The sequence below is a fragment of the Phoxinus phoxinus genome, assembly GCF_949152265.1.
Source record: "Phoxinus phoxinus genome assembly, chromosome: 13".
NCBI classification, from domain to species: Eukaryota; Metazoa; Chordata; class Actinopteri; order Cypriniformes; family Leuciscidae; genus Phoxinus; species Phoxinus phoxinus.
Window position 1 is genome coordinate 25,268,334 of NC_136888.1, and position 24,039 is coordinate 25,292,372.

Here is a 24,039-nt window from a genome sequence, read left to right on the forward strand (position 1 = left end):
AATTCCCATAGAAACACTCTTGTGGAAAATCTTGTGGAAAGACTTCCCAGAAGAGTGGAAGCTGTTATAGAGGGTATGCATTGACGTCACTATCCCGCCAGAACACGCCCCCGTCAGCTGGACTGCTCAATATAGTGTTCCTTACAACTTACCAAAGATCCAGTGATCCATGGATATTGACATGACATTGCCACGAAATATGTTTCCTGACACTACTGGTCAAAAGTTTCAGATCGGTACGATTTTTAATGTTTTTAAAAGAAGTCTCTTCTGCTCACCAAGGCTGCATTTATTTGATAAAAAATAAAAATATTGTGAAATATTATAACAATTTAAAATTACTGTTTTCTATTTTAATATATCTTAAAATGTAATTTATTCCTCTGATGAAAGATGAATTACTCCAGTCTTCAGTGTCACATGATCCTTCAGAAATCATTATAATATGCTGATTTTATGCTCAAAAACATTATTATTTTCAATAATAACTGAAAAAACAGTTGTGTTTATTTATGTTTATATGTGATGCAGAATATACGATGGTAAATATTTAATTGATGAGTTGTCAATACAATAACAATACAATATATAGGGTATGATTTTATCCCGAATTCAGCATATTGACACAAAATGATAACTGCAAATCCACCTTTTGCTGCCTGGAGTCCAGTTGTTTCTATGAACTGCAGCGATCCATTTGCTTCTCTTTTCTGTAGCTTTCGGCAGTCTGTAAAAATAGACCTCAGATTTCTAGTCAAATTTAGTTGTACAGTCAAATCGCAAAAGCTCTTTCCCGTTTTGGATGCGTTTTGTGTTTTTCGCGGCATTTACGCAGAAAACTAATGCTGGCGCTCAGTCTCTTTGCCACTCAGTGGGCGTAACCGCAGTCACTCCGGTCGACGGTGATGTCACACGCATACCCTCTATACTGTAGCTGCACAGGGGGACCAACTCCATATTAATGTCTACAGTATGTATTTAAAATGCAATGTCATAACAGTCCCTGTTGATGTAATGGTCGGGGGTCCCAATACATTTGTCCATATATTTATATATATATAGTCAATAGCAGAATTAGGTAATTTCCAGAATATTTTTTTCCTTCAAGAAATACTGCAGTGATCTGTGCTGTAAAAATACTGTACCTGCTGCTCCAGATTTGCCATTGACACTAGAGGCGGAGGTGTCATTCTCATATTGTTCCAGGAAAATCTGGTCCAGGCTGCTTTCAGGGTCCTCCAGGTAGGCCTTTCCTCCCCCTCCTGCTGCAATCAGTAAAGGCACTAGTTCCTCGTTCTCCATCTGGCCCCGGGCATCCCAAAAACAACATCAGAGTTACTTTTCATCCAAGTAAAAAAGAAAGCCAGACAGGCCCTCATTTACATCTGTGTTTCAATTCAGATGACTTCAAATTATTTCAGGATGTCTCAAATATGCTTGTCTAGACAGGCACTATCAGACGACGACTGCTGTCCACATGGCTCCCCTTAAGGGTACTCACAAAGCTGTGATTGATGTTTTTATAGATGTGTTTGGGACAAGAAAATTGGAAGAAAAGAAAGATCTTACCCGATATATGTATGTGGCTCCCCCACCACCACCACCGCCCCCCGCCCACTTCAAGGCCGAACCATCACTGTCAAAACCATCTTCAATCACAGAAGACTCGCCCAGACAGATTTTATGGGTCAGGGGGTTCCTCTGTACATATGTGAAAACAACATTGAAATGTACAGTAGACAGAGAGCTGTACATAAATGCTTTGTAAATAACCAAGTTTCACTCACTCCTGGACAGGCATCTTCTCCTTGGTGACCAATTAGGATGTAGAGGATGTCCCCTTTCTCCAGTGGGAAGATACCGGCGATGAGGACACCATGCGAGCGCTTGTTATGGTTCTTTGCTCCGTTGCCTCCTGCGGCTCCATAGGCTGAAATCCTGGAGAATGAGGATGTTTCCTTAGTATTCCCAATGCACTGAACTAACAGCAGAGGACACACCTGCTATATCGAATTACTAATACCCATAAAGAGAAACAGAACATCATTTAAAACAACCTTAAAAAGAGTAACATTTGAAAACAGATGAACTATGGTCCAATTATACAGTATACTGTATATATAATATTCATTCCCATATACATACAGTATATGTATTAGGGCTGGATGATATTTAAAAAAAAAAAGAAGTTTTTCTGTGATATATATATTGCGATATAAAAACAATTTCACCAGATGATTTGAATTGCTCTATTTGAAAAGAATGAATCATTCTAGAGTAATTGGGGTGATTTTGTAGGGGAGTGAATCTGCATAGAAAATAATAAACAAATTAAAAGCATAGATATATACAGTATATACAGTATATATCCCTCACAAGGGGATCATCATTCTTGAGGGTCCTTGACATCACAACGTTTGAAAATATACTATTAATATACCAGTAGTATATTAAGCTATTAAGTCATAAGTGGGCCCAAAATCATCGCCATTATCCCTGTGAATATAAACACTTATCATTTTAATAACATACAAGTTAATTAAGCTGAGCTAATCCTGAAATGTAAAAGCAAAGACTTTCATTCCCTCACACCACTAAAGAAGATAAAACTTCCTGTCTGGAGGCAAATATAATATTTTGTTATTAAAACCAGTCAGTGCTTAGGGCACCAAAACAAAAGGATACAATATAAAATAATTCAGTTTACGAATGAGGGATAGCCGGGGCTGGATCTCTATATTTCAGTCTGGCACCCTGAATGCAATAGAATCACCACATAGTGTCGTCTAAGTTCATCTGATAGTTATCTGCTATATTTTCCTGTCTCCTGCATCTCCTGTCCTGCATGCCTTCTTTCGCAGACAGTTTTGGAGTTTGTTTTTAATGAGCTCCCATGACTAGCCTCTATAATCACTGTAAATCAGTTCAAAGGCTTGACTACACAGGGGCCAGATTAAGTGGAGTACAGGAAGAGATTTATTTGTGCCTACAGCCAGTGAGTCATGTCTCTCTCTGACTTTACAAAAAAAGTGAATGAGACAGAGAGAAAAAAATAGATAAAGAAAACAGGAAGACAGTCAGGAACTGTTCACACCTGGTAACATCTGCTGAAATTAATCTACTTGCATTTGATTAGATTTTGAGGGGAGAATCTCTTATTTCAAGACCACATAGATCATGTTTAAAAGAGCGCCAACTTAATTTCACAAAAATATTTGAATGTTGTGCATTTTGGATGTTGTTTGCTAGCATAGGATGATCACCACCAGACTTCTTAACTAGGTTAAAGACTTTGATCAAACAGCTTCTCCAGAAAGACCATGCATGTAGTACCTGTACAGTAGCTGTTTTTGAACCCAAGATTGACTCTAAACCACAATGATTTCCCAGCTTCTAAACTTACTTGTACATGTTGGTAGCTGGGACCTTCCACATCTGAACCCCCCTGAGAAGGCCCTCCTTCCCCACCACCACGCTGATGTTGGTGTTACGGTAAGCGCTGTCACATTGTGCTTGAGTCGGGCCTAGCGGTCCGCTTGCTCCACAGGAAGTAAACCACCATGTTATAAGGGACGCCTCTGAAAATAAAAGACACTGCTTTCTTTTTTTCATGCTTTTGAAATTACTTTTAATCAGCAAGGGAGTATTAAATTGATCAAAAGTGACAGTAAAGACATTTAAAATGTTACAAAAGATTTCTAATTCAAATAAATGCAGTTATTTTAAACATTTGATTCAACAAAGAATCCTGAAAAACAAAATCTATAAAATATATTGATTATAATAATAAATGTTTCTTGAGCACCAAATCAGCATAATATAATGATTTTTAAAGGATCTTGTGACACTGAAGACTGGAGTAATGATGCTAAAAATTTAGCTTTGCCATCATAGGAATAAATTACACTTGAGCATTTCTTATAATAGAAAACTGTACCTGATGCTGAGGGTTCTGGGAGAGGGCTGAAGGAGTCTAAATTATGCAGTAGTCCTTGTCCAAGAAGCAGTTCGTTTAGTTCTTTTAAACCAGATATGGAAAGAGAACGAAGAACAAAGAGAGGAATAAAAATGAAAGTGTGAGACGTTAGAATCAATTCTTGTGATTTTTTTTAATTATTATTTTTTGTTTTTTGTTTTTGTTGACAACACCAGCATCGTATTGGTGTCACGAACGGTGGCTGAAATAAACGTACGAAGAATGGAGTACAACAAACTAACAGTCTTTAATAATAATTCCAAAGGTTAACATGCAGGAGAATTACAGTGTAATATCAACAACAACGTAAACTGAAACGAGACTGGACAATGGAACACAGGAAACTGAGGGCTTAAATATACTCAAATTAACTGAAGCGAAACAGGTGTTGTTAAGAACAGACCACAGAGAAAATTAAACCAAACCAGACTACAAGTGACAACTGGTTGCTGGTTTCCAAAATAGTCACCATCTTTACTAGCTTATCCAGCAAGACTTCCTTGGTCAATCATCTCCACTTGGACAATAATGCTAATTGTTGAACAGCATGGCTATGCTAGTCTATCAGTAAGACAGACACTAAACCAGCACAAGCAGGAATGTCCATGCTGGTCCAGGCTGATTTGGTCCAGGAATGGACATTCCTGCTCGCCCAAATGATATAATGTGGGGATGAGAGGGGATCCGAAAATATCAGAAGCCAGATTCATATTTTGAATATCTACAAGAGCACCACAGCATGTGTAGCAACAACTAAGCCACAGTCTTTCTCCTATAATTCAGAATAACTAAAAATAAAATCAATAAAAATAATAAACTGTACAAGTTCAAAAGATAATTCAAGACCTCCAATGTCCATGGCTTTAATTGGGTTAGATATGGTGGAGAATGAAGGTGATGAGAACACAGACCGTGACAGTGGCCACATGACAAACAACAGAAAGAGGAGAACTAAATAGAAAGCTAAAGAGGATATTTAGCGAGCAGATGGCTCAGGAATTTCTCCAAATCACAGATTATGGGAAAACAAAGTTAACAAGGATAGTAAATCTCGTATTTCACAAGTCTTAAACGTAAATTAACAGGCCCATCAATTCCTGCGGTCAACCGTGGCACCGAAACAACCCTGATTCTGAGGATTTATAAATACTAAGAAAGGCAGAGTCTTTTGTTGCCATTTTTACAACATTTGCAGATTGCGGAATACGAAAGCAAATAGGGAGGTCTTCTTATCGATTCTCCCATCCTTCAAAACCAATCAAGCAGAGTCTACATCAACCGCGTTATGAGAGCGATCTCCCACTGCTAACTGGAGACAGTGGTTAGACATCATGTGTGCACATCACCTCTTAAATTCTCCTTCGGTCTTACTGAATACTAAATTTTTGAACACGCCTAATCTTTGAATGCTTGGACGTAATTATGAGTTTAAAACTGTGGTGTGGTCAATAAACTTGTGCGCTATGAATGGACAAACGGACCATTATTCTGCAAGAAATGAGTGTCTGTATGTGCATACTGTACATGTGTGAAGCAGAAAGTTTACCTGTGTCAAAACATGCTGCACTTAATGAAATGTCATCGAGCGCAATGTCAGCCTTAGATCCAGAAGTCCAGAAAGCCTGCACTTTAAGATGGAAGCTGTGCTCAAAACAAATGAAAAATATTTTAGAATAAGAGCAAAGGCCAAATCAGAGTTGTTAATGTAATGTAAACAAAATAACTGGAGGTCCCTGTTAACCCATTCATCTATTCATCTCACCCATTTAAGATCTTTGTAATCGGCAGAGTGATCTCTTGCCAAGCGTCCTTCCAGTGTCCGGTTCTCTCCCATATAAGCGCTGAGATTCCGTTCTCCTCCACTGACAGGAGCACCGTTCCATTGAAGTCCCCATACAGGTACAGAAAAAACTGCAACTGCACAGAAAACCTCAGCAGTTGAGCATCTGCTACAAAACCAGATGTCTCAAAATAATATCTTATTCATGGAAAATCAAGTGTAAAATTGAAACTTTGGCTCCATGTAAGATTACTCGGTGTAAGCTATTTGTAGATATTCTGTACAGATGTGTCCCTGCTTTCATGGACAATTAACTTGAAATCTGCCAAAAAAGTGAGAAAATCTCACAAACCAAAATATAGTGGCACAGTAAAAAACATTTTATGTGGATAGTCAAACATAAACTACCATTCAAAAATTTGGGGTCAGTATTTTTTAAATAATACTTATTCAGCAAGGATGCATTCAATTGATGTGACAGAAAATACATTTATAATGTTACAAAATATTTCAAATTCAAATAAATGCTGTTCTTTTTAAGTTTATATTCATCAAAGAATCTTGAAAAAAAATTGTTTCCACAAAAGCACTACAAGAAAGGTGTCTTCAAATCATCATATCTGAATGATTTCTGAAGGACCATGTGACACTGAAGACTGGAGTAACGGCTGCTGAAAACTATAAATTAAAGTACATTTTCAAATATATTCAAATAGAAAACAGTTAGTTTAAATTGTAATAACATTTCACAATATTACCATTTTCACTGTATCAAATAAATGCAGCCTTGGTGGTGAGCGAAACAGACCTTTTAAAAAAAACGTATGACCCCAAACTTTTGAAAGGTGGTGTAGGTCTAAATCATTAGAACATAAAGCAAGTCTTGTCTTAATTGTGAATTTGAGATCATTGACATAAAATCATGAATATTTATTAGTTATTCACTCACACAGCATTAATATTCCTCACAAACCTTTGACTGTCAGCATTAACTTACCTGACAGTCCTGATTGGTTATAGTTGAAGGGAGAGCTGAGCTTTGAACCAACGCCTCACTTTCATCACCATCACCTCTGACCTTTAAGAAAAGGAAGTGCCCTGAGGCGAGAAAGGATCAGTACTCTATTGAGTGCTCAGATATGGTGTGCTACAGCTTGCAAAACAAAAGCTTAATAGGCAGGGCTGAAAAAACTCTCCAGAATGGGCTTTTAAACACAGTGCTGACAGTCTTATAGAAAAGTAGAGTTTCTCACGCAAATGTTTTTTCTTAGAGGGTGCATTTCAGTTTAACAAGTTGGAATACAACTACCCACCCATAAACTGGACTTGGACACCTGTACTGTGGATTTGAGATCATCATTCTTGCATCATTCTACAAATACATCACACTAAGCTATATAATACAGTACTATTCTCCTACAGCCTGTAAATCATCAGACTCCTCTTAAAGATATCATGTTAAAATCACAGATGCCATTAACTCATCATGAAAATAGTTCTCCTTTAAACATTTTGGATTCTCATGCCATGGAAAATCCCATTGGTGATATTCATAACTAAAAGGATTGTCTGTCTTAGGATGAATGTGAACAGACATTTAAAATGTGGTCTTTTTATACACATGGGTCTCCTATATGTTCCAGTCTCAAAGCTGTTGTATTAATGTAGAGGGAACAGTTTTTTATTTTTTTTTATTCAATGCGCAAACATGGAAAACAAAGCATCCAAAGTCACATTTTGTTCAACTACATCACCTCATGACTCTCTTAATTGGATTAGAAGTGTAAGCGATATAAACATTTTGATGTGACTCATCCATAACATCTCTTACTTACTTCCTGTTGGGGTCCTGACAAGCAACATTATCAAGTATCCCCAAGCGATTGCCCGTTAATAAATGGATAGCATGAGTCATTCAATAATTGGTGGCAAAATTCAGACTTTTCTTTTTTAATAATTTTAAAAGGGAACAGGTACATTTAAAAGATGATTCCTGTATATATTTAAATATTATTTCTATTAAAAATATTTATTACAGTGTTTCTGTATTTTTTAGTTCATTATGCAGAAAATCTTCAGGTCGATTTACACATTTTATTTGAAATTTCGAACAATAATTCATTCGAATATACTGATTTGGTGCTCAAGAAACATTTCTTATTAGCATCAGTGAATAATATTCTCAAAGAAATAGTAAAAAAAAAACTAAATTTAGGGTTCTTTGATGCATTCATTTGAAATAGAAAGAACACTATATCAATTAAATGATCAATTTAATCCATCCTTGCTAAATACAATTAATTTGATTTACTATTATTCTTAAATATTACTGACCCAAAACATTTTTGTATACTGGCAAATTATTTGTTTATATAATTGTGTTAAATGCAAAAATACTTCCACATTTGGGAATGGATGTTGTTTCACATTTACCTTGAGTGTTTTGCAGAGTTGTGCCCAGTAGATCTGTATCTTCAGTCAGCTGTTGTCCACTAACTAGTCTCCAAGAGGACTGTGTATAAGCCACTGGCCATCCACAGGAGCCCATCTCAAATGAACAGTATGAACCCAAAGGTAAATAGTCTGCAAAAACAAAGCAAATTATGAAACATCTAACACATTTGTAAAATACAGCTGATCGTGTCTGCAAACATTAGAGCTTTAAAACAACAGAGCTTTAAAAGCTCATCAAACGAGTATTCCTCTGCTTCCATTTATCCATTAGGTCCACTAAAATGTAGTTATCAGGATCACTAAATCAACAAAGCTGGTGCAGTTTGTTCAGTGTAGTTTTAAGTCCAAGTATATAGGCCTGAATTTCAGCAATCAGACACAGTACTGAAAGTATTCAAGTCTTACATAATTCCAACACTTTACTACCTTTACGGAGTCTAAAATGAGATAGTTTTATTAGAGATTAATTTATAAAAGCAGATTGTGTCTCAATTAGCTTTACACTAATTATTTCACACTTAAAATGACAGCTGATATGACAGGACTCCAACTAATGTGTGCTAATATGGTCTCTGGATACTTGGCTAGGACAGATTTAACTTACTGACAGTCAGATCAATTATCCAGAGGACACGTTTTATAATGTCATGGATGTAATTAATAAGCTTAAAATTAGTGGGAGTTGCTTTGATCATTTTCATTAGGATGTTGTCAAAATTATGAAACCCTTCACAGAATATCAAAAGTTTTTTTCTACCAGCCGCGGCTCGTATGTAAGGGCAGGTGGGGTAGAAATATTAATCCAAAACAGACTATGAATTAAATCAATAATAAATTGTAAATGTGTTCAGCATTCTGTAACAAATATTTTCGGATATTCTAAATAATTCTAAATTCTAAATAAGTCGTAAAGTGAGCAGGGCGTATGGCTTCGGTTGGCATGTATTACGACACTCAATACACCCGGTGCAATGCAGTGCCAAGCACGACGCAAGTGTTTTTTTGCTAGTTTCAGCCTGACGCAGTTAGAATCTTCACGTCCTGCGCCACGTTGTTTAAATAACAAATGCATTTGCGCCCATTTGTGCGCCCATGGGAGTGCTGGTTAAGGCGCATTGTTAGCGCGTTGCTCTTTTGAGGCAACTGAAATGGACTACACCATTGACCAACTGAAACCTGGTCTAAAGAAAAAATTTTTTTTGTTATATAATTTAATGTGCGCCAATAGGCGGGTCCACAACACGTGTACACAATGCTTATTGCTCGCTTTTCCCATCGCTATAATCCAGCAAAAGTGGATTTGGCACTTGCGCCGTGGCTTTAGCATTCAAACATATAAACATTAAAATATAATGTCTGTGACGGAAAATCTGAATTTTCAGCAGTCATTACTCCAGTCACATGATCCTTCAGAAATCATTCTAATGTTAATTTGGTGCTCAAGAAACATTTCTTATCATCATCAATGTTGAAAACAGTTGTGCTGCTTAATATTTAAAACAATATATAGCAATATGAATGATGAAATTGCTAAAGAAACAAATAAATTGAACTGATTTGTAAGCTATTAATTAAAAGCTTTATTTCAGTATAAATTGCAGTTTCAATTATTCAGCATCACGTGGGTGTTACTTGCTTTTTCTTGCTAATCAAACTATTAGGGTTATTTTGGTAACTCTAGAATAATTAACTGAATGTTTATGCAATGTGTGTAGCAGATAAATCTTAATTTTTTTTAATAGACTTTCAAGGGTCTTTGCTCTCCTCTTTTTATCTTTGTGGATTATAAGTGATGTGTGCCAAATATTACAATAAATCTTCTTTGTTCTTTGTACACAGACAATTATAAATAATCTAAGCATAGTGTAAATGTTGAAGATTAAATAAATCAATAAATATGCAAATATTTTTCCAAGAGGGAAGCACACACGAATGCATTTCAGGTCCATTGTGTACTTCTTTACTCAGTGGAAAACTTTGACAGAGCAGGTTTGCTAATCCAACGCCTCCAGTGAAAGGATTAGAAATGTATCATGGCCGTAAGATTTAATACAGCTAATGTGAGTGACACACAGCCAGCCAGTTACTCAACGGCACCCTCTTATATCGCCCTGTCACGCTGCTGTTCATACTTTTGAGCACTCTCAACGAAATGCAGATTGGCAAGAATGATCTCACAAATCTTACAAGGATTTATGACTTAAAGGCCACCTTTCAAAGAAATGTTTCGATTATCATAAATTAAATTAATGGACTGGTGGGAGGCAGCCAGTTCTCTACATTTGAAATAACAAAAAAAAAAATATATATATGGTCTTTTTAAAAGACTTAAGAGCTCTGAACAAACTAAATGGTCTGATGTGAGTAACAGAAAATGCATAAAACTGTGAAAGGGGCTCAAATTTTGAGTGTAGTGTTCACAATTACTGACAGCCTGATACGCATCTTCATATAAAATATTTAAAATCTTTAATTTGACTCACTGCATATTAAGCCCTCATCTTCTCCTTGTGGACAGTCAGTATGAAAATCACACACTCTTCGTTTCTCAATGCAGCCTCCAGAAGGACAATGAAGTGATGAGTATTTTTCACAATCTGAACCCAAATTCAAATAATCATCTCCTGCAGAAAAACACAGAAAACCATAAATATTGTTGTACAAAAGTGCCACATAAAGATAATACTTTAAAAATATTCAAAATAGAATAATTAAAAAAACGCTATGGGCACATTAAACAGTTTCCATATCATAGTGATAAAGTAGAAATGCTCTACGTGCAAGTAAAACGTGCAGTAACTCTAACACACATTTGAGTTGAATAATAATAGAGAACAATTAATGAGCTGTTACCCATCATGTCACAGTCCTTCAGCTCCAGCGAATCAAATGCCAGAAATCCGACTTCGTGGCTGCTACAGGAAGAGTACTGCACTGTCACCTGGAAGGGCTCATCTAACTGACCAATCACAGCCTCCAGCACCTCCCACTGCGGCCTGGGCCACAAAAAAGGAAATGCTTTTATTCACAAGCATTCAATTTTAGATAAACTTCGGAGATTCGAGGCATAATGGGTGAACAAGGATGAAATTTACAGAGCCCCACACATGACATGCGGACAAAACAAATTAAAACGAGCTCCCACAAATTAAGAATTAGTTCCCACAATTTATTAATTCGTTCCCTCATTTTAAGAAATTGTGGCCAAGTTGAACTAGCCTAATTCGTTCCCTCACTTTGATTCAACTAAAACAAGGTAACAAATTACAACCTGGCCATGATTTAGTAAATCAAGGGCATGCATTATTATATGCGCACGGTTTACTAAAAATGAAGGAACGAATTAGTAATGTGCTGATGTATTAATAAGTCATGCTAACTAATTGTTAATTTGTGGCCATTATATAAAAAATTTTGGCTCCAGAGAAATTATCTGCACATCTGCTGAATGTTTTTGCAGATTAACCCTGATTTGAATTGTCAAATAAGCTCTGTTCAGAGGTCAGAATGAACTGTATATTCTATAGAAAAGTGAGGCTATGGTTGAAAGCATATACCATAGTGTACTAGCATTATATTTGAGTTTATTGATTCCATAGCACCATGTTCAAGGTGAGAATATTGTGCTAAATTTTCCAGAGAATTAGAAGTACAATCAAGAAAAGAAACATTCTTAAGGGCCATTCACAGAGAAGGCGTTTTGCAGTTAAAGCAAGACATAGTAAGCTTAAGTTGATCGTAGAACAATTACCACCAATAGTCTCTACGATCAACTTAGGCTTACGATGCTTTTGGGAAACCCAGCCCAGTTCAGTATGAAAAAAAATAAGTTTTTAACTTGAGCGCAGCGTTTTTAGAATGCCGTGTCATGCATGAGACGCTGCAAAAGACATGTCCATATAGCCTGCCGCATGTTTACATAGATAAACTATTGAATAGCAGCGCAGTGAGCTGTAAAAACGCGTTCTGTGTGAAAGGCCTTTAGGGAAACTTACAGAAATAATATTTTCAACTTAATGTGAATGTTAGGAAAATGTTCTAAGAACAGTGTTAGAGATACAGCAGATGACCGAACATCTAAGAATACATTTAGCACAGACAACTGCGTCTAATATTCTGAAGTGATAAGAGTTTTACATATTTGTTTCATTCTTAACATTCCCGCTTACAGAAAATTAACCTCGGATCAACACAAAGTATTGAGCTAAAGAACTATAAGAGAAAAGCGGGCATTGTGGAACTCCAATTGCATGTCAAAAATTCATACATGAGTTTCACAGCTGCATGTGAGAGTGCTTCACTAAATGTACAGGAGCTTAAGTACACAGTGGAGAGCTAATGCATTGTGTATGTGTACCACACATGAATCTCTGAGTTGGATGGGATTATTAAGTATATGACTGATTTGTATAATACACCACATTCCATGGCGTAACCTCTATTAGGCTCAGATCCATATAGTCAAACTCAGAAAGTAAAAGTATATTAGCTACGTCATGAACGTACTAGCTCGTGCCAAATTGCATTGCATCACCATCTATTCCTAGCTTTCTGTCAGAACCAATTACGCCAAAAGAAACATCAGGTCCTAGTTTTAGAAACAAAATGCTTTCATCCATCTTGTTCGTGATGTGCCCAGCATAAGAAAATCAATACCAACTACATCTCCATAACAAAAAGTCTTTTGGTTAGCATTTGTTTCTTATGGGTACAGAATGCTGCTTTATACTATTCTTTGTGCAAGTAAAGCGCATATGTCATTGCTTTTTAATTTACTTACAAAAGTGGCTCAGCAAAATGTCAGTTCTCATTGTATGATCTGTCAATCATATATCCATCACCACATCACCATTACATTTAGATATTGTTGTCACACACACACACACACACACACACACACACACACACACACACACACACACACACACACACACACACACACACACACACACAGTTTTTGCTTTGAAATAAATTAATATTCAGCAAAGATGCATTGAATTGATGTCACAGAAAATACATTTATAATGTTACAAAATAATTGTTTTAAATAAATTCTACTAACTTCTTGGGAAAAAAATGCCTGGAGTAATGACGCTGAAAGTTCAGCTTTGCTTTAAAATAGAAAACTGAAGCTCTATCTCACCTGCCAGTTCCTTGTTCCTTGATTGTAAGGGCTATTGGTTTGATGACGGAGTTGTCAGTGTGCTTCACAAAGGCAGAAACGTTTCCTGTGAAAGGTTCCGGTTGGAAACGAGCTAGACGAAGGTGACATAGTGGCCCACTGCTGAGCACTACAGGACTGGTCATGTGGAAACTACATCTGCCAGCAGCAAAATGAGTTGAGGTGGGCTTTAGTAACAGAAAATGACCTGTTGAAAGACAGTAAACTCTTACTAGACTGCCAATGATTATACAGAGAATTGATTAATTAAAATTTAACAAATTTAGCTGTAAATGTTTTATGCAAAATATATGCCTTCATTCAGAGCTCCTGCATGGGGTCCGCCAGTCATTGTTTGTTCTGAATTGAGTGTTAAAATATAATGGATGAATGGAAGTTATCATTGATACCTTCAGATTTTCCAGTGGAATAATCTTTAATTGGTTGGACGCCCCATTTGTTGGATCTGTGTTGCTGTGGTGATGTAACATACCAGTCCCCTCCAGTGCTGTGATTGGATAACGTCCAAGAACATGGAGATTCAAAATCACAGAAGGAAACTGCGGAAGGATGAAGTAACACTATCAGAGGGTTAAGGGGACATCACAACTCACACTTCGGTGGAAAAATAATGACTTAATGGGTTAGTTCACCCAAAAATGAAAATTCTGTCAGTAATTACTCACCCTCATGTTGTTCCAACCCCGTAAGACTTTCATTCATCTTCGGAACACAAATTAAGATATTTTTATTAAATCTGAGAGCTGTCTCACTCCTCAATAGGCTTCTATTGTAATTGAAACTTGCCGGCCCAGAAAGTTATAAAGACAAAGTTGAAAATAGTCCAAGTGACTATAGTGGCTCAACCATAAGTTTATCAAGCGACGAGAATACTTTTTGTGCGCAAAAAACAAACAAAAATTACAACTTTATTCAACTATTAATTTTCTCCTGTTTGGGAGTGTAACAGCGCAGCGCTTGTCTATACTTCTTGGGTGTTGTGAGACTGTTTTTGCTTTTAGATCTACAAATAATAACCCAAAATGATTGTCTTGATAATGTCATGCATAAGACTTGTTTTTCTTCCTGTCCTGGACTCGGTCTTGACTCAGACTCGAACCTTTTTGGACTCGGTCTTGTCTTGGACTCGAACCTCTTTGGACTTGGTCTTGACTTTGACTTGACTAGTCCTGGTCTTGGACTCGACAAAGGTGGTCTTGACTACAGCTCTAGTTTGATGCGTGTGATGCTGGGGTGATGTACAACCCACGTTGGACAACCCTATGGAGGAGTAAGACAGCTCTCAGATTTAATCAAAAATATCTTAATTTGTGTTCCGAAGATGAATGAAAGTCTTACGGGGTTGGAACAACAAGAGGGTGAGTAATTACTGCCAGAATTTTATTTTTTTGGGTGAACTAACCCTTTAAACTTGAAATTCAGCATCAGCTGAAATAGAAATACTAATCAAAATAGAGAAAAGATTAATATGTCTGGAAATGTGGAACTGAAGTTAGAATAACATATCATGTGTTTGAATAATAAACACAGATTAAGACTATTTGTCAGGCGCTGCTGTGTTAAACACTCACACAAAGGCACGGGAAACAAGAGTCCAAAGAAGGTTAACTTTAATCCACAAACTGAGATCCAAGTAGTCACAGGGAAAATGCAATAACACAACAACTTAACACAATGGAATGTGATTATCTTCGACTAACACCAGACAATGAGAGTACTGAAACTGCAGCATTAAATAGAGCAAGCAAACAAGGGTAATCAAATGAGGAACACCTGCTGAACTGAGTACTAAATCAATGAGTAAATATAGCAACATACCATGAAGGGAACTGAACAAACAGGACCGATTAACTAAGAAGCAATGACAACAAACAAGAACAGAAGCCCCAACCCCAAAAAAATAATAATAATTGTCCAACCAGGGAAAGTGCAGGTGTCCTGGTTGTGACGAGGGGACATGGAACGGCCTCCGTGGCCGTGATGAAGGGGTTAGAAGCACTGGAGATCAGAAAAGCCTCCTTGGCCGAAACAACAGAACTAGGAGCACTGGAGATCAGAATGGCCTCAGTGGCCTATCCTACCCCATCCCCGCCAAAATTTTCTTGAGGGAAAACACAGGCATGTCTGCTTCCCAAACACACATAACAGCAACTGCCGTCAATACCAGAGCAGATGTTATATCTGACTAAGTGATTTCTGGATCCAACTGTTCTGCGAACACCGAGCTGGGCTATGAATCTTGAGTGGGCTCCTGGTTGAGCTCTGGGGCCTGAGCGGGCTCCTGGGTGGAATATTGGAGGGATGTGTGTGTGGCCCAGACACACAGAGTAGCTGCAACATGCAGTACATGGAAAGGACCACCTCTTAGATCAAGCCTGGGCAGACAGGACGACACTCACTGGAACGGGCTCGGGAATTTCACTCACTGGAACGGGCCCAGGGATTCTACTCTCTGGAATGGTTTCTGGGATTTCCTTCACTGGAATGGACTTGGGAAGTTCAGTCTCTAGAGCGGATTCGGGAGAAGAGGCGATACGGTCCGTGGAGGGCTCGGGCAAAGGCATGGAGTGAGCAGGAATGCCCAAAGGTTTTTGGGATGGGACTGGATGACATAATGTATATTGTCCTCATACATTTCCTCAATAACAAAATCTGAACCCTTCAACCAGAGGACATAGTTAATATAATCAACCAAGGAAGTACCACATTTACCGGAAGGAAGAAACTGATAAAAAATCCGCCCAAAAACAGGCCTTGAGCACATGAGTGCTCCAGTTCACCAGATGGTAACAATGTAGGGATTTCTCTACATACTGTTCCAGAGGCTGACGGCTGACGTTTTGATGGAGTGTGATAAGGAGATGATCCAAATAGTCACAGGGGAAATGCAATTACACAACAACTTAACACATTGAAATGCATTTATCTGCGACTATCTTCAACTAAAACCAGACAATGAGAGAACTGAAACTGCAGGAATAAATAGTGCTAGCAAACAATGGTAATCAAATGAGAAACATCTGAACTGAGAACTAAAACAATGAGTAACCATAGCAACAGATCATGAAGGGAACTGGACGAACAGAACCAATTAACCAAGAAGCAATGACAACAAACTAGAACAAAGGAGGAAACCAAAATCAAATAGAAACATACAAACATGAATAAAAAAAACTCAGAATATGACAACTATATGGAAACACAAAACACTTTAATACAGCAATTGCATAGTGATGGAAATCCTACATGTATTTAATTTGCAGAAAGAATTAAGGGAAAATAATTTTATTTAGCTACATTGTGCTCTTATACAGTATTTAGATAAATAATAGTAAAATTAATATTAACAAATATTAAATAAATCAAATTATACAGAAAGTTTGTCCTGATTTCCTATTAACTTTCTGTAAAATTTTGACTTTAAAATATAGACTAGAGTTTCAGCAGTCCTCCAGAAATCATTATAAAATTTGTAAATATATATAAATACCTACACAATACCTAAAGTCATTGTTAATAGTGAGAATTGGGCGCTACACTAAAGCGTAACTACAGACACACAAAGTATAGAATCCCCTACAACTAACCTTTCAAATATTATCTGTCAGTAATTAAAAGGGTTAAGAAAAAGTGGCCTTGGTTATAAACAGATTAGGGGAAATCCAAGGGGGAAATAAGGGGAAATATTGCTGGAATGCCCTCAATAAAAATGTAATTACACTGTTTTTTACTCCCTATTCCTTTAAAATACATACAAAAATGCAAAACTGTATAATAAAATTAAATAATTAAGGCAAGTGCATGTCAGTTTGGACTAGAGAAGGAATATCTTGAGGGCTTTCGGTTTGTCATCAGGCATTCCGGTGGAAAGACACAGGCACGTTGTCTTTGGAATCATGTAAGGCTATTGATGACGAGAGACCACAAAGAAACCACAAAGCCTCTCTGACATTCAACTGAAACATCCCAATGGGAAGTGCCCTCAGTGGGTGGAATACTTAACCAGATCAATGTTTCTTCTCAGTTGAATGTGGTGACTGTAATGACAAACTCCATTTAGGAACGTTTAGTGAAACAAAAGGAAGAAAACAGCTGCAAAACAACTGGTGAAGGAAAAGGGAACAAATAAATAATCAGCTTTACGTTCAATGTCTTCAACTAGACTGTAGTCGAGAGGATTGGGATGCACTGGATCTTCCACTGCTCTTTCCAACAGAGCACAACTGCTCCTGACAACTGAGGAAAGACAAGAAGAAAAAAGGTCAAACACAACATCAGAGGAAGTCATTGTTTTGCCTACAGACGAAGTTATGCACAGTTCTTGTCTTTTATCAATGAAGCATTTATTCAAAACAGCTGAGCATGGTGCTGAGCGTTTTACCAGTCAGCAAACGCTTATTTTATCAGCTAACATTCATTCATCAGCACCCACCACGACTATACTTATGTAAAAAAATGTGTTAAAAACATAACATTACAGATTTAGCAAGACCCGGGCCATTAATATTAGATGTTTTTTTAAAATAAATTATGTACAATTTCTTGTTTACCATAGGACTGTGTTGAAACACAGTTTTACTTCAGTCATCTGAAGTTTGCCTTTCTAAACAACAATGCTGTTTCAAAAACCTTTAGTATGAGCACTGGATTGTAATTTGAGGAAAGCCACATTTCAAGTTATAACAGCATTTCAAAAGAAAAATAATAAAATGTCAATGTTTCTTCTTGCAGATAGTGGCACATTCCAGGGTTGGGTCTCCATACAGGCATGAAGATGGGCAGTATTTTCAATTTCTTTTAAGCATTTTAGCACAAGCCGTTTATTTTATTTAAATATCTAGACATTAAGAGAGGTTGCCATGACAAAGTTAAAGAAAAAAAGGACAAACTCAGTCTGATCCATTATTTAAACAAAAGTATTTGATGAAAGTTCATTATCATGGCAATAGCTCATTATAGTGTGCCATAATTAATATGCTTTGCCAGTTATGACCCACACTTAGGGTCTTACACAATCGCTGATGTACACTATTCATTTCCTGGACTTAAACCACATCTGTTTGACGGGGCTTAAAATGACCCTCTCCTTGCATTCTGTCAGAAGCTTTTCCTGTTAACTCAATACAGATGCCATTGAAATCAAGGGAATATTTGAATGCTAATAAAGATGGGAAGGCATGAAGCAGGATTTAGAACACACATATCAGTAACTAAGGTGCAGATACAAATTATCATGTTGAGGTTCGCGAAACAAACGCCGTACAACAATCAGTTTGTCAAACCCTTTTAAAAAGCCATTACAGAAATATCCATGAATCTTTGGAACGCAGGGTGATTCATATGACACAAACATTTTGTTAGCAAACCCTGAGAAATTGAAATGCTGTAAACATACTTTTTGGAGCATATGAAAAAGATATTTCGAAAACCAATAAAATGGCAAATGATTCCTTCAAAAAATAAATTCCTTGACCAATCTCTGGTCATGGTACATATTCTGCACAAGAGCATAACACTGTACAAAAAAAGAACCATGCCAAATCAAACACATGACGTTATGACATGATTGACACAATGGCTTTCTTTTCATCTAATTGATTCAAGTATGGAAATAAACTGCCTGGGAAGATTTTTTTTAAATAAATCAACAAGGCAAATTTGATCAACAAAGGGGACTGAGAGCACATCTATGTAAAGACTCAATTGGTTAAAAGGTCAAGACTGACAAAAGCTAAATCACAACAATATAGCCAATGGGGAAATTGTCATGTGACAAAATCATGTGATTTACTGGCTAAATATACAAACAGACTGCAGCTGGCCAGATGGATCATTAAAATGGGCAAGTTACCGAAATTTCAAGCCTCATATATTTAACCACAAACTAACATCCTATTTCCAGTAAATGACACTGGCATCAAAGATCTTGCACAAAAAAGGGTCTGTATTAACCAGATGCACACTATCATAAAAATAAGTTACACATATAAATATGTACATCAAATAGCCTATGTTTAAAGAAAGTAAATCTAAAAGTCTAAATCTAAAAGTCTCCTAAAACCTAAAACTCATTTATTATATTATTAAAGATTCGATTAGTTAGATTGTGTAAGAGCAGATGTTTCTATACTGCAAAAAACAAACAAACAATGTTTTGTTCTAGGCTGCTACAATGAGCACATCCAAAGAAATATTGCTGGATTTGCAAAAGTTCTGCCCTGTTAGTGAAACTGATTCTTTGAAAGACATAGTGTGTAATTCAAGCACAACTGTACACAACAGTCCAGTGAATATCAAAGTGGTTTTTTTTTTGTCAATTTCTGTATAGACACACACATAAAAAAAAAAGTAATGAACATTTCGACTATTGCCTAGGCCTAGTTTACTGAGGGAATGCTGTTAGACAAGTACAGTACATGCGAGTTTTCACAATAGAACATTATTATAGGCATTTCACCAATATTTGATCCACCAATATATAAAATTCACCAATTTTATAAGGTAGCATACACCAAAAAAATATCATATCACTGTATAGGTGATTTTGTTATGTTCCTTAGGATAGACAGAAATATTATTCTGGAAGTTTGAGTTTTAAGCCAGACTAACATGGACCAGACTTATGCTGATGCTTGGGCTACACTGATAATCAAAGGTCTGGCTTTCCATGCAGTTAGCTGATTTATTGAAATATGAAATAATTAATATCTACACATAAGGAGCCAATAAGCCATATGAACCATGTTGATTTCGCAGTGATGGTTAAAACTAAGAAATCTTGTGCCATTATATGAAAATCCACAGACTAAATAATCTCTCATGTGCACTTCTATACTGTATAATGGCACAAGATTTCTTAGTTGTAACCTCAAGTTATCCCACTTTCACCTGGGGGGTCCATCCTTTAGCAAGAACAACTTATTTGCACTTATTTCGCTCTGCCAAAAGAGCACTCTCTGGTCGATTTGCATGTGTGACAGTCCTCTGATTTGTATCCAATTGGTGAAGCATGGCATCTGGCCTACCTGGTCCGCCCAATTTAGGGCCAAATAGGAACATGTGACAGCTGGGCTTCGTTAAGCGCACACTCTCAGAGAAGAGCTGTCACTCCTCACCAACATGATACACAGCACAGCGTGCTCAGCTGACTCATCTGCTGAGAGAGTGCCCAAGTTTATCCGAGCTTCATCCTTCTCTTTCTTTCTCTGAGAGGATAATGTCGAATCTTAATACTCTCCATTTGAGCTCTGAGGCACATAGGCAATCCTCACACCTAGGCCTGGTTTCACAGACAGGGCTTAGATTAAGCCTTGGTTTAATTAGGACATATAAGTACTAACATTCATGGTGCGCATCTTGAGACAAAACAATGTCACTGACATATTTTAAGATATGTCAGTGCAAGTTGCTATTAGTTAAAACAGCTCAAACATTTTAGTCAAAAAACAATTTAAATTGTAAAATAAACAAAAATTTTAGTCTGGGACCAGGCTTAAGCCTTGTCTGTGAAACTGGAGACTAATGTCTGATACTGTGAAGGATACGTTCAATGGGTTTAAAGGGGTCATGAAATGCATTTTCAGATATTAATATTGTTTCTGGTGGTTAGCTTACAAAGATTTTTTGTACTCTCATTTTCATAAGTCGGCACCATTGTTGATGTTGAGTATTTTCTCTTTAAAACTGCAGTAAACCAAAGAGTCTCAAAAACGCGGTTTGAAATCACTGGTGTTTCTGACATCACAAACTACCTTGTAACCAATCACGTCAACGGGTGATCGTCAATGATGGATTTGTGAGCTGGTGTGAGTAAGTGGAGGCGGGGCTATTTTACATATTCATTACAAATTCTGCATGATTAGGGACTCCAGTTATGAGCAGAACAACAAACTTTAGACTGTTAATGGAGGGAAAAAAATCGCTCAGATTTTATTACAAATATCTTAATTTGTGTTCCGAAGATGAACAGAAGTTGTATGGTTTTGGAACGACATGATGGTGAATAAATTAATTTTTCATTTTTGGGCGAACTAACCTGATTGAAAATCTGATTGATGCTGGTATATACAGTTGTACAAAAAGTTCCATTGCTTGATGTACCACAATATTTGTGTGATTATAGACGAGAGCTAAAATGTTCGAATGCCAAATGTGACTGAATGGAACAGGTAATCCAAGCGTGTGTGATTGAGTGGGGCAGGGACTAATTTGCATATTCAATTCCATTTTTTTTTTTTTTACATTGTAGTACTGAATAAATTCTCTAAGCTCAAACATTCAACTCTGTTACAAAATATAGCAAAAGATTTTTACATTTATACAAAAAGATCTATCACCTACCAAGGGTCCCAAAATGGCTTCCTACTAAGTGGGATACATTTAGGCAGTCTTTTGTTCATGTTAGTCTATTGTTGTTTTTATTGCTAGAAAATAACAAACACACAAACATTTATATTACATTTTTGATAACAGGGTTGAAAAAAAGCTGACTAACAATTAAACTCCCCTCTGCATACAATATGAAACTATTATAGCAGCTCACCAACTATTATAGCAGCTCACCAAACATTAAAAGCTACCAATGAAAGAATTTCAGGATCAAACTTAATTGTACCATGGGAATTCTTAGAAAGTACATCTCTGTCCGTGAACCTGAAGACATAATCAGAAACAACATTATTTATTTATTGAATCTGAAATTGATGCTTACTAATTTAATGCATTTTTATTTTGTTTTTCAAAATAATTTAGTTCAAGCCTACACTGTCTATCATGGGATCCAGCTCAGCTTGGACTAAAATCAATCAGAAGATTAAAAAAACAGCGGGACTACACACATGAGAGCAGTTGTGTCCCTTCACTTTGGAGAGAGTCTGTTTTCATTCAGGCTTTTGTCTTGTTGCCAGATCATTGCAGAACAGACTCCTTACCATATATGACGGAAGATCCATCAAAGTTAAACACTTCAAACTTTATTCTGACTGCATCAATTGTTTGTTTTTGCGTTGTAGTGTGGACTGTGAAAACGGAGGTATTCGAAAACGATGACACGTGTTTAGTCATGTGACGCATATTGTAGGCTACCGACAGACGTTTATAGCAGTATTGTATAAAGGTTAAGTGCTATTCACTTTCACTGTTGCTAAAGAAATGTTACTTTCTACACTGCTCATATCACAGTCCTGCAATTATTTTGTCCTGTGGGAAAACATGAGGGCAGTTGAGTTTTAGACCATACATAATATAATGGTGATAATTGAGTGCGACGTGGACGGATGAATGAGTAAAGTGAGATATTTTGGTAAATAAAATGATCTTTTAAAAAGAATAGTGAGAACTTTCTGTTCCGTCTGTATCATCCCAGTGAGCTTTTATGAAGTTTTACGCATGCGCAGTAAGGTGAATTTTGCTTTTTCTGACGTTACGTGTGGATGAGAAATTTCTGGAAACCGCTAGTGTGAACAGAGAGCATTTTGAAACGAAAACACCATTTTCAAATGTATATCCGGATTAATGTAGACGTAACATAGCAATTTATGTTTTGATCACTGGAAGCAAGACTGGCAATTGTAATTTCAAGCATGAGTTATTCTTCTTTTTCCAAAAGAAGTTATTTTTAACTTTCTATTCACCAAAGAAAAGATTTCATGGTTTCCACATGAATTTTAAGCAGCACATCTGTTTACAACATTGACAATAATAATAAGAAATGTTGAGCAGCAAATCAGCATTAGAAATATTTCTGAAGGATCGTGTGACACTGAAGACTGCAAGGATGCTGAAAAATCAGCTGTGCTATCACAGGAATAAATGACACTTAAAAAAATGTAAAATAGAAAACAGTTATTTTAGATTGTATAGTAATATTTCGCAACATTACAATTTTTAAATGAAGACTTGGTGAGCATTAGCCTATAGACTTCTTGCAAAAACAATTTAAACTTTTAAACATCAGGTCTAAATAACTAAATATTATTTCGTTTTTATTTATTATTGGTTCATTCATAACTAAAAATTATCTATAGGCTGCTGTTTTGGACCATATTTTGTCATTAATGTTTTTAGAAAACATAAAAAATCTACTCTGAAATGATTTTATTTAGTTGTCATTTTTATGTTTAATTAAAGGGTACATGTCGTGACACTTTTGTTACTTCTGACATCTCCTGACACAATTTAGTATAACTGCAGTCCTTTCACAACTCTTCGAAAAGATTCACGTTAATTACTTTTGGAATCCTTATCAGATAAAGTATCGCTTGACACAGAATGGTCCTCATAACCATTCAATCATTAACCAGATCATATCTGAGCTGCTGATAACAATCTACCCTGCCAGATGTCAAAAACATACAGTGATTCATCAACTAATCATATAAGGTTACCCTGTCTGGGTCAAGCCAAACCAGGGGATTTACTGTTCTTTGTGGTGTGAAGGATGTATTTGACACGTTTGAACAGGACAGGAGTGATGCAACAACAACCACATTTCAGTTCAACTGCTGCTCTTAGGGAGCCATAGGTCTCTAAAACCAACTTAATATTGACTCACTGAATGTCACAAACTAAATGTCAAACACATGACAAAGTCAAAACAGTCGCCAAGCAGCATCAGAGGGAAAAGTTGTCTAAAAACACAAGCCCATC

General features: G+C 36.6%; 1 protein-coding gene across 1 annotated transcript in view; it reads right to left on the bottom strand.

Moving 5' to 3' along the window:
* The window catches only part of ltk (leukocyte receptor tyrosine kinase), a 47,039-nt gene that overhangs the window by 15,845 nt on the left and 7,155 nt on the right, over window positions 1–24,039 (bottom strand). The window contains exons 2-15 of the mRNA XM_079632596.1: window positions 17,536–17,628; window positions 13,782–13,931; window positions 13,354–13,579; window positions 11,064–11,206; window positions 10,694–10,834; window positions 8,190–8,339; window positions 6,754–6,854; window positions 5,739–5,893; window positions 5,523–5,617; window positions 3,938–4,018; window positions 3,404–3,578; window positions 1,788–1,938; window positions 1,570–1,701; window positions 1,146–1,302 (exon numbers count right to left, since the gene is read on the bottom strand). Coding sequence (XP_079488722.1) covers window positions 1,146–1,302; window positions 1,570–1,701; window positions 1,788–1,938; window positions 3,404–3,578; window positions 3,938–4,018; window positions 5,523–5,617; window positions 5,739–5,893; window positions 6,754–6,854; window positions 8,190–8,339; window positions 10,694–10,834; window positions 11,064–11,206; window positions 13,354–13,579; window positions 13,782–13,931; window positions 17,536–17,628 — 1,950 coding nt within the window. The remainder of the gene's footprint in view (window positions 1–1,145; window positions 1,303–1,569; window positions 1,702–1,787; window positions 1,939–3,403; window positions 3,579–3,937; window positions 4,019–5,522; window positions 5,618–5,738; window positions 5,894–6,753; window positions 6,855–8,189; window positions 8,340–10,693; window positions 10,835–11,063; window positions 11,207–13,353; window positions 13,580–13,781; window positions 13,932–17,535; window positions 17,629–24,039) is intronic.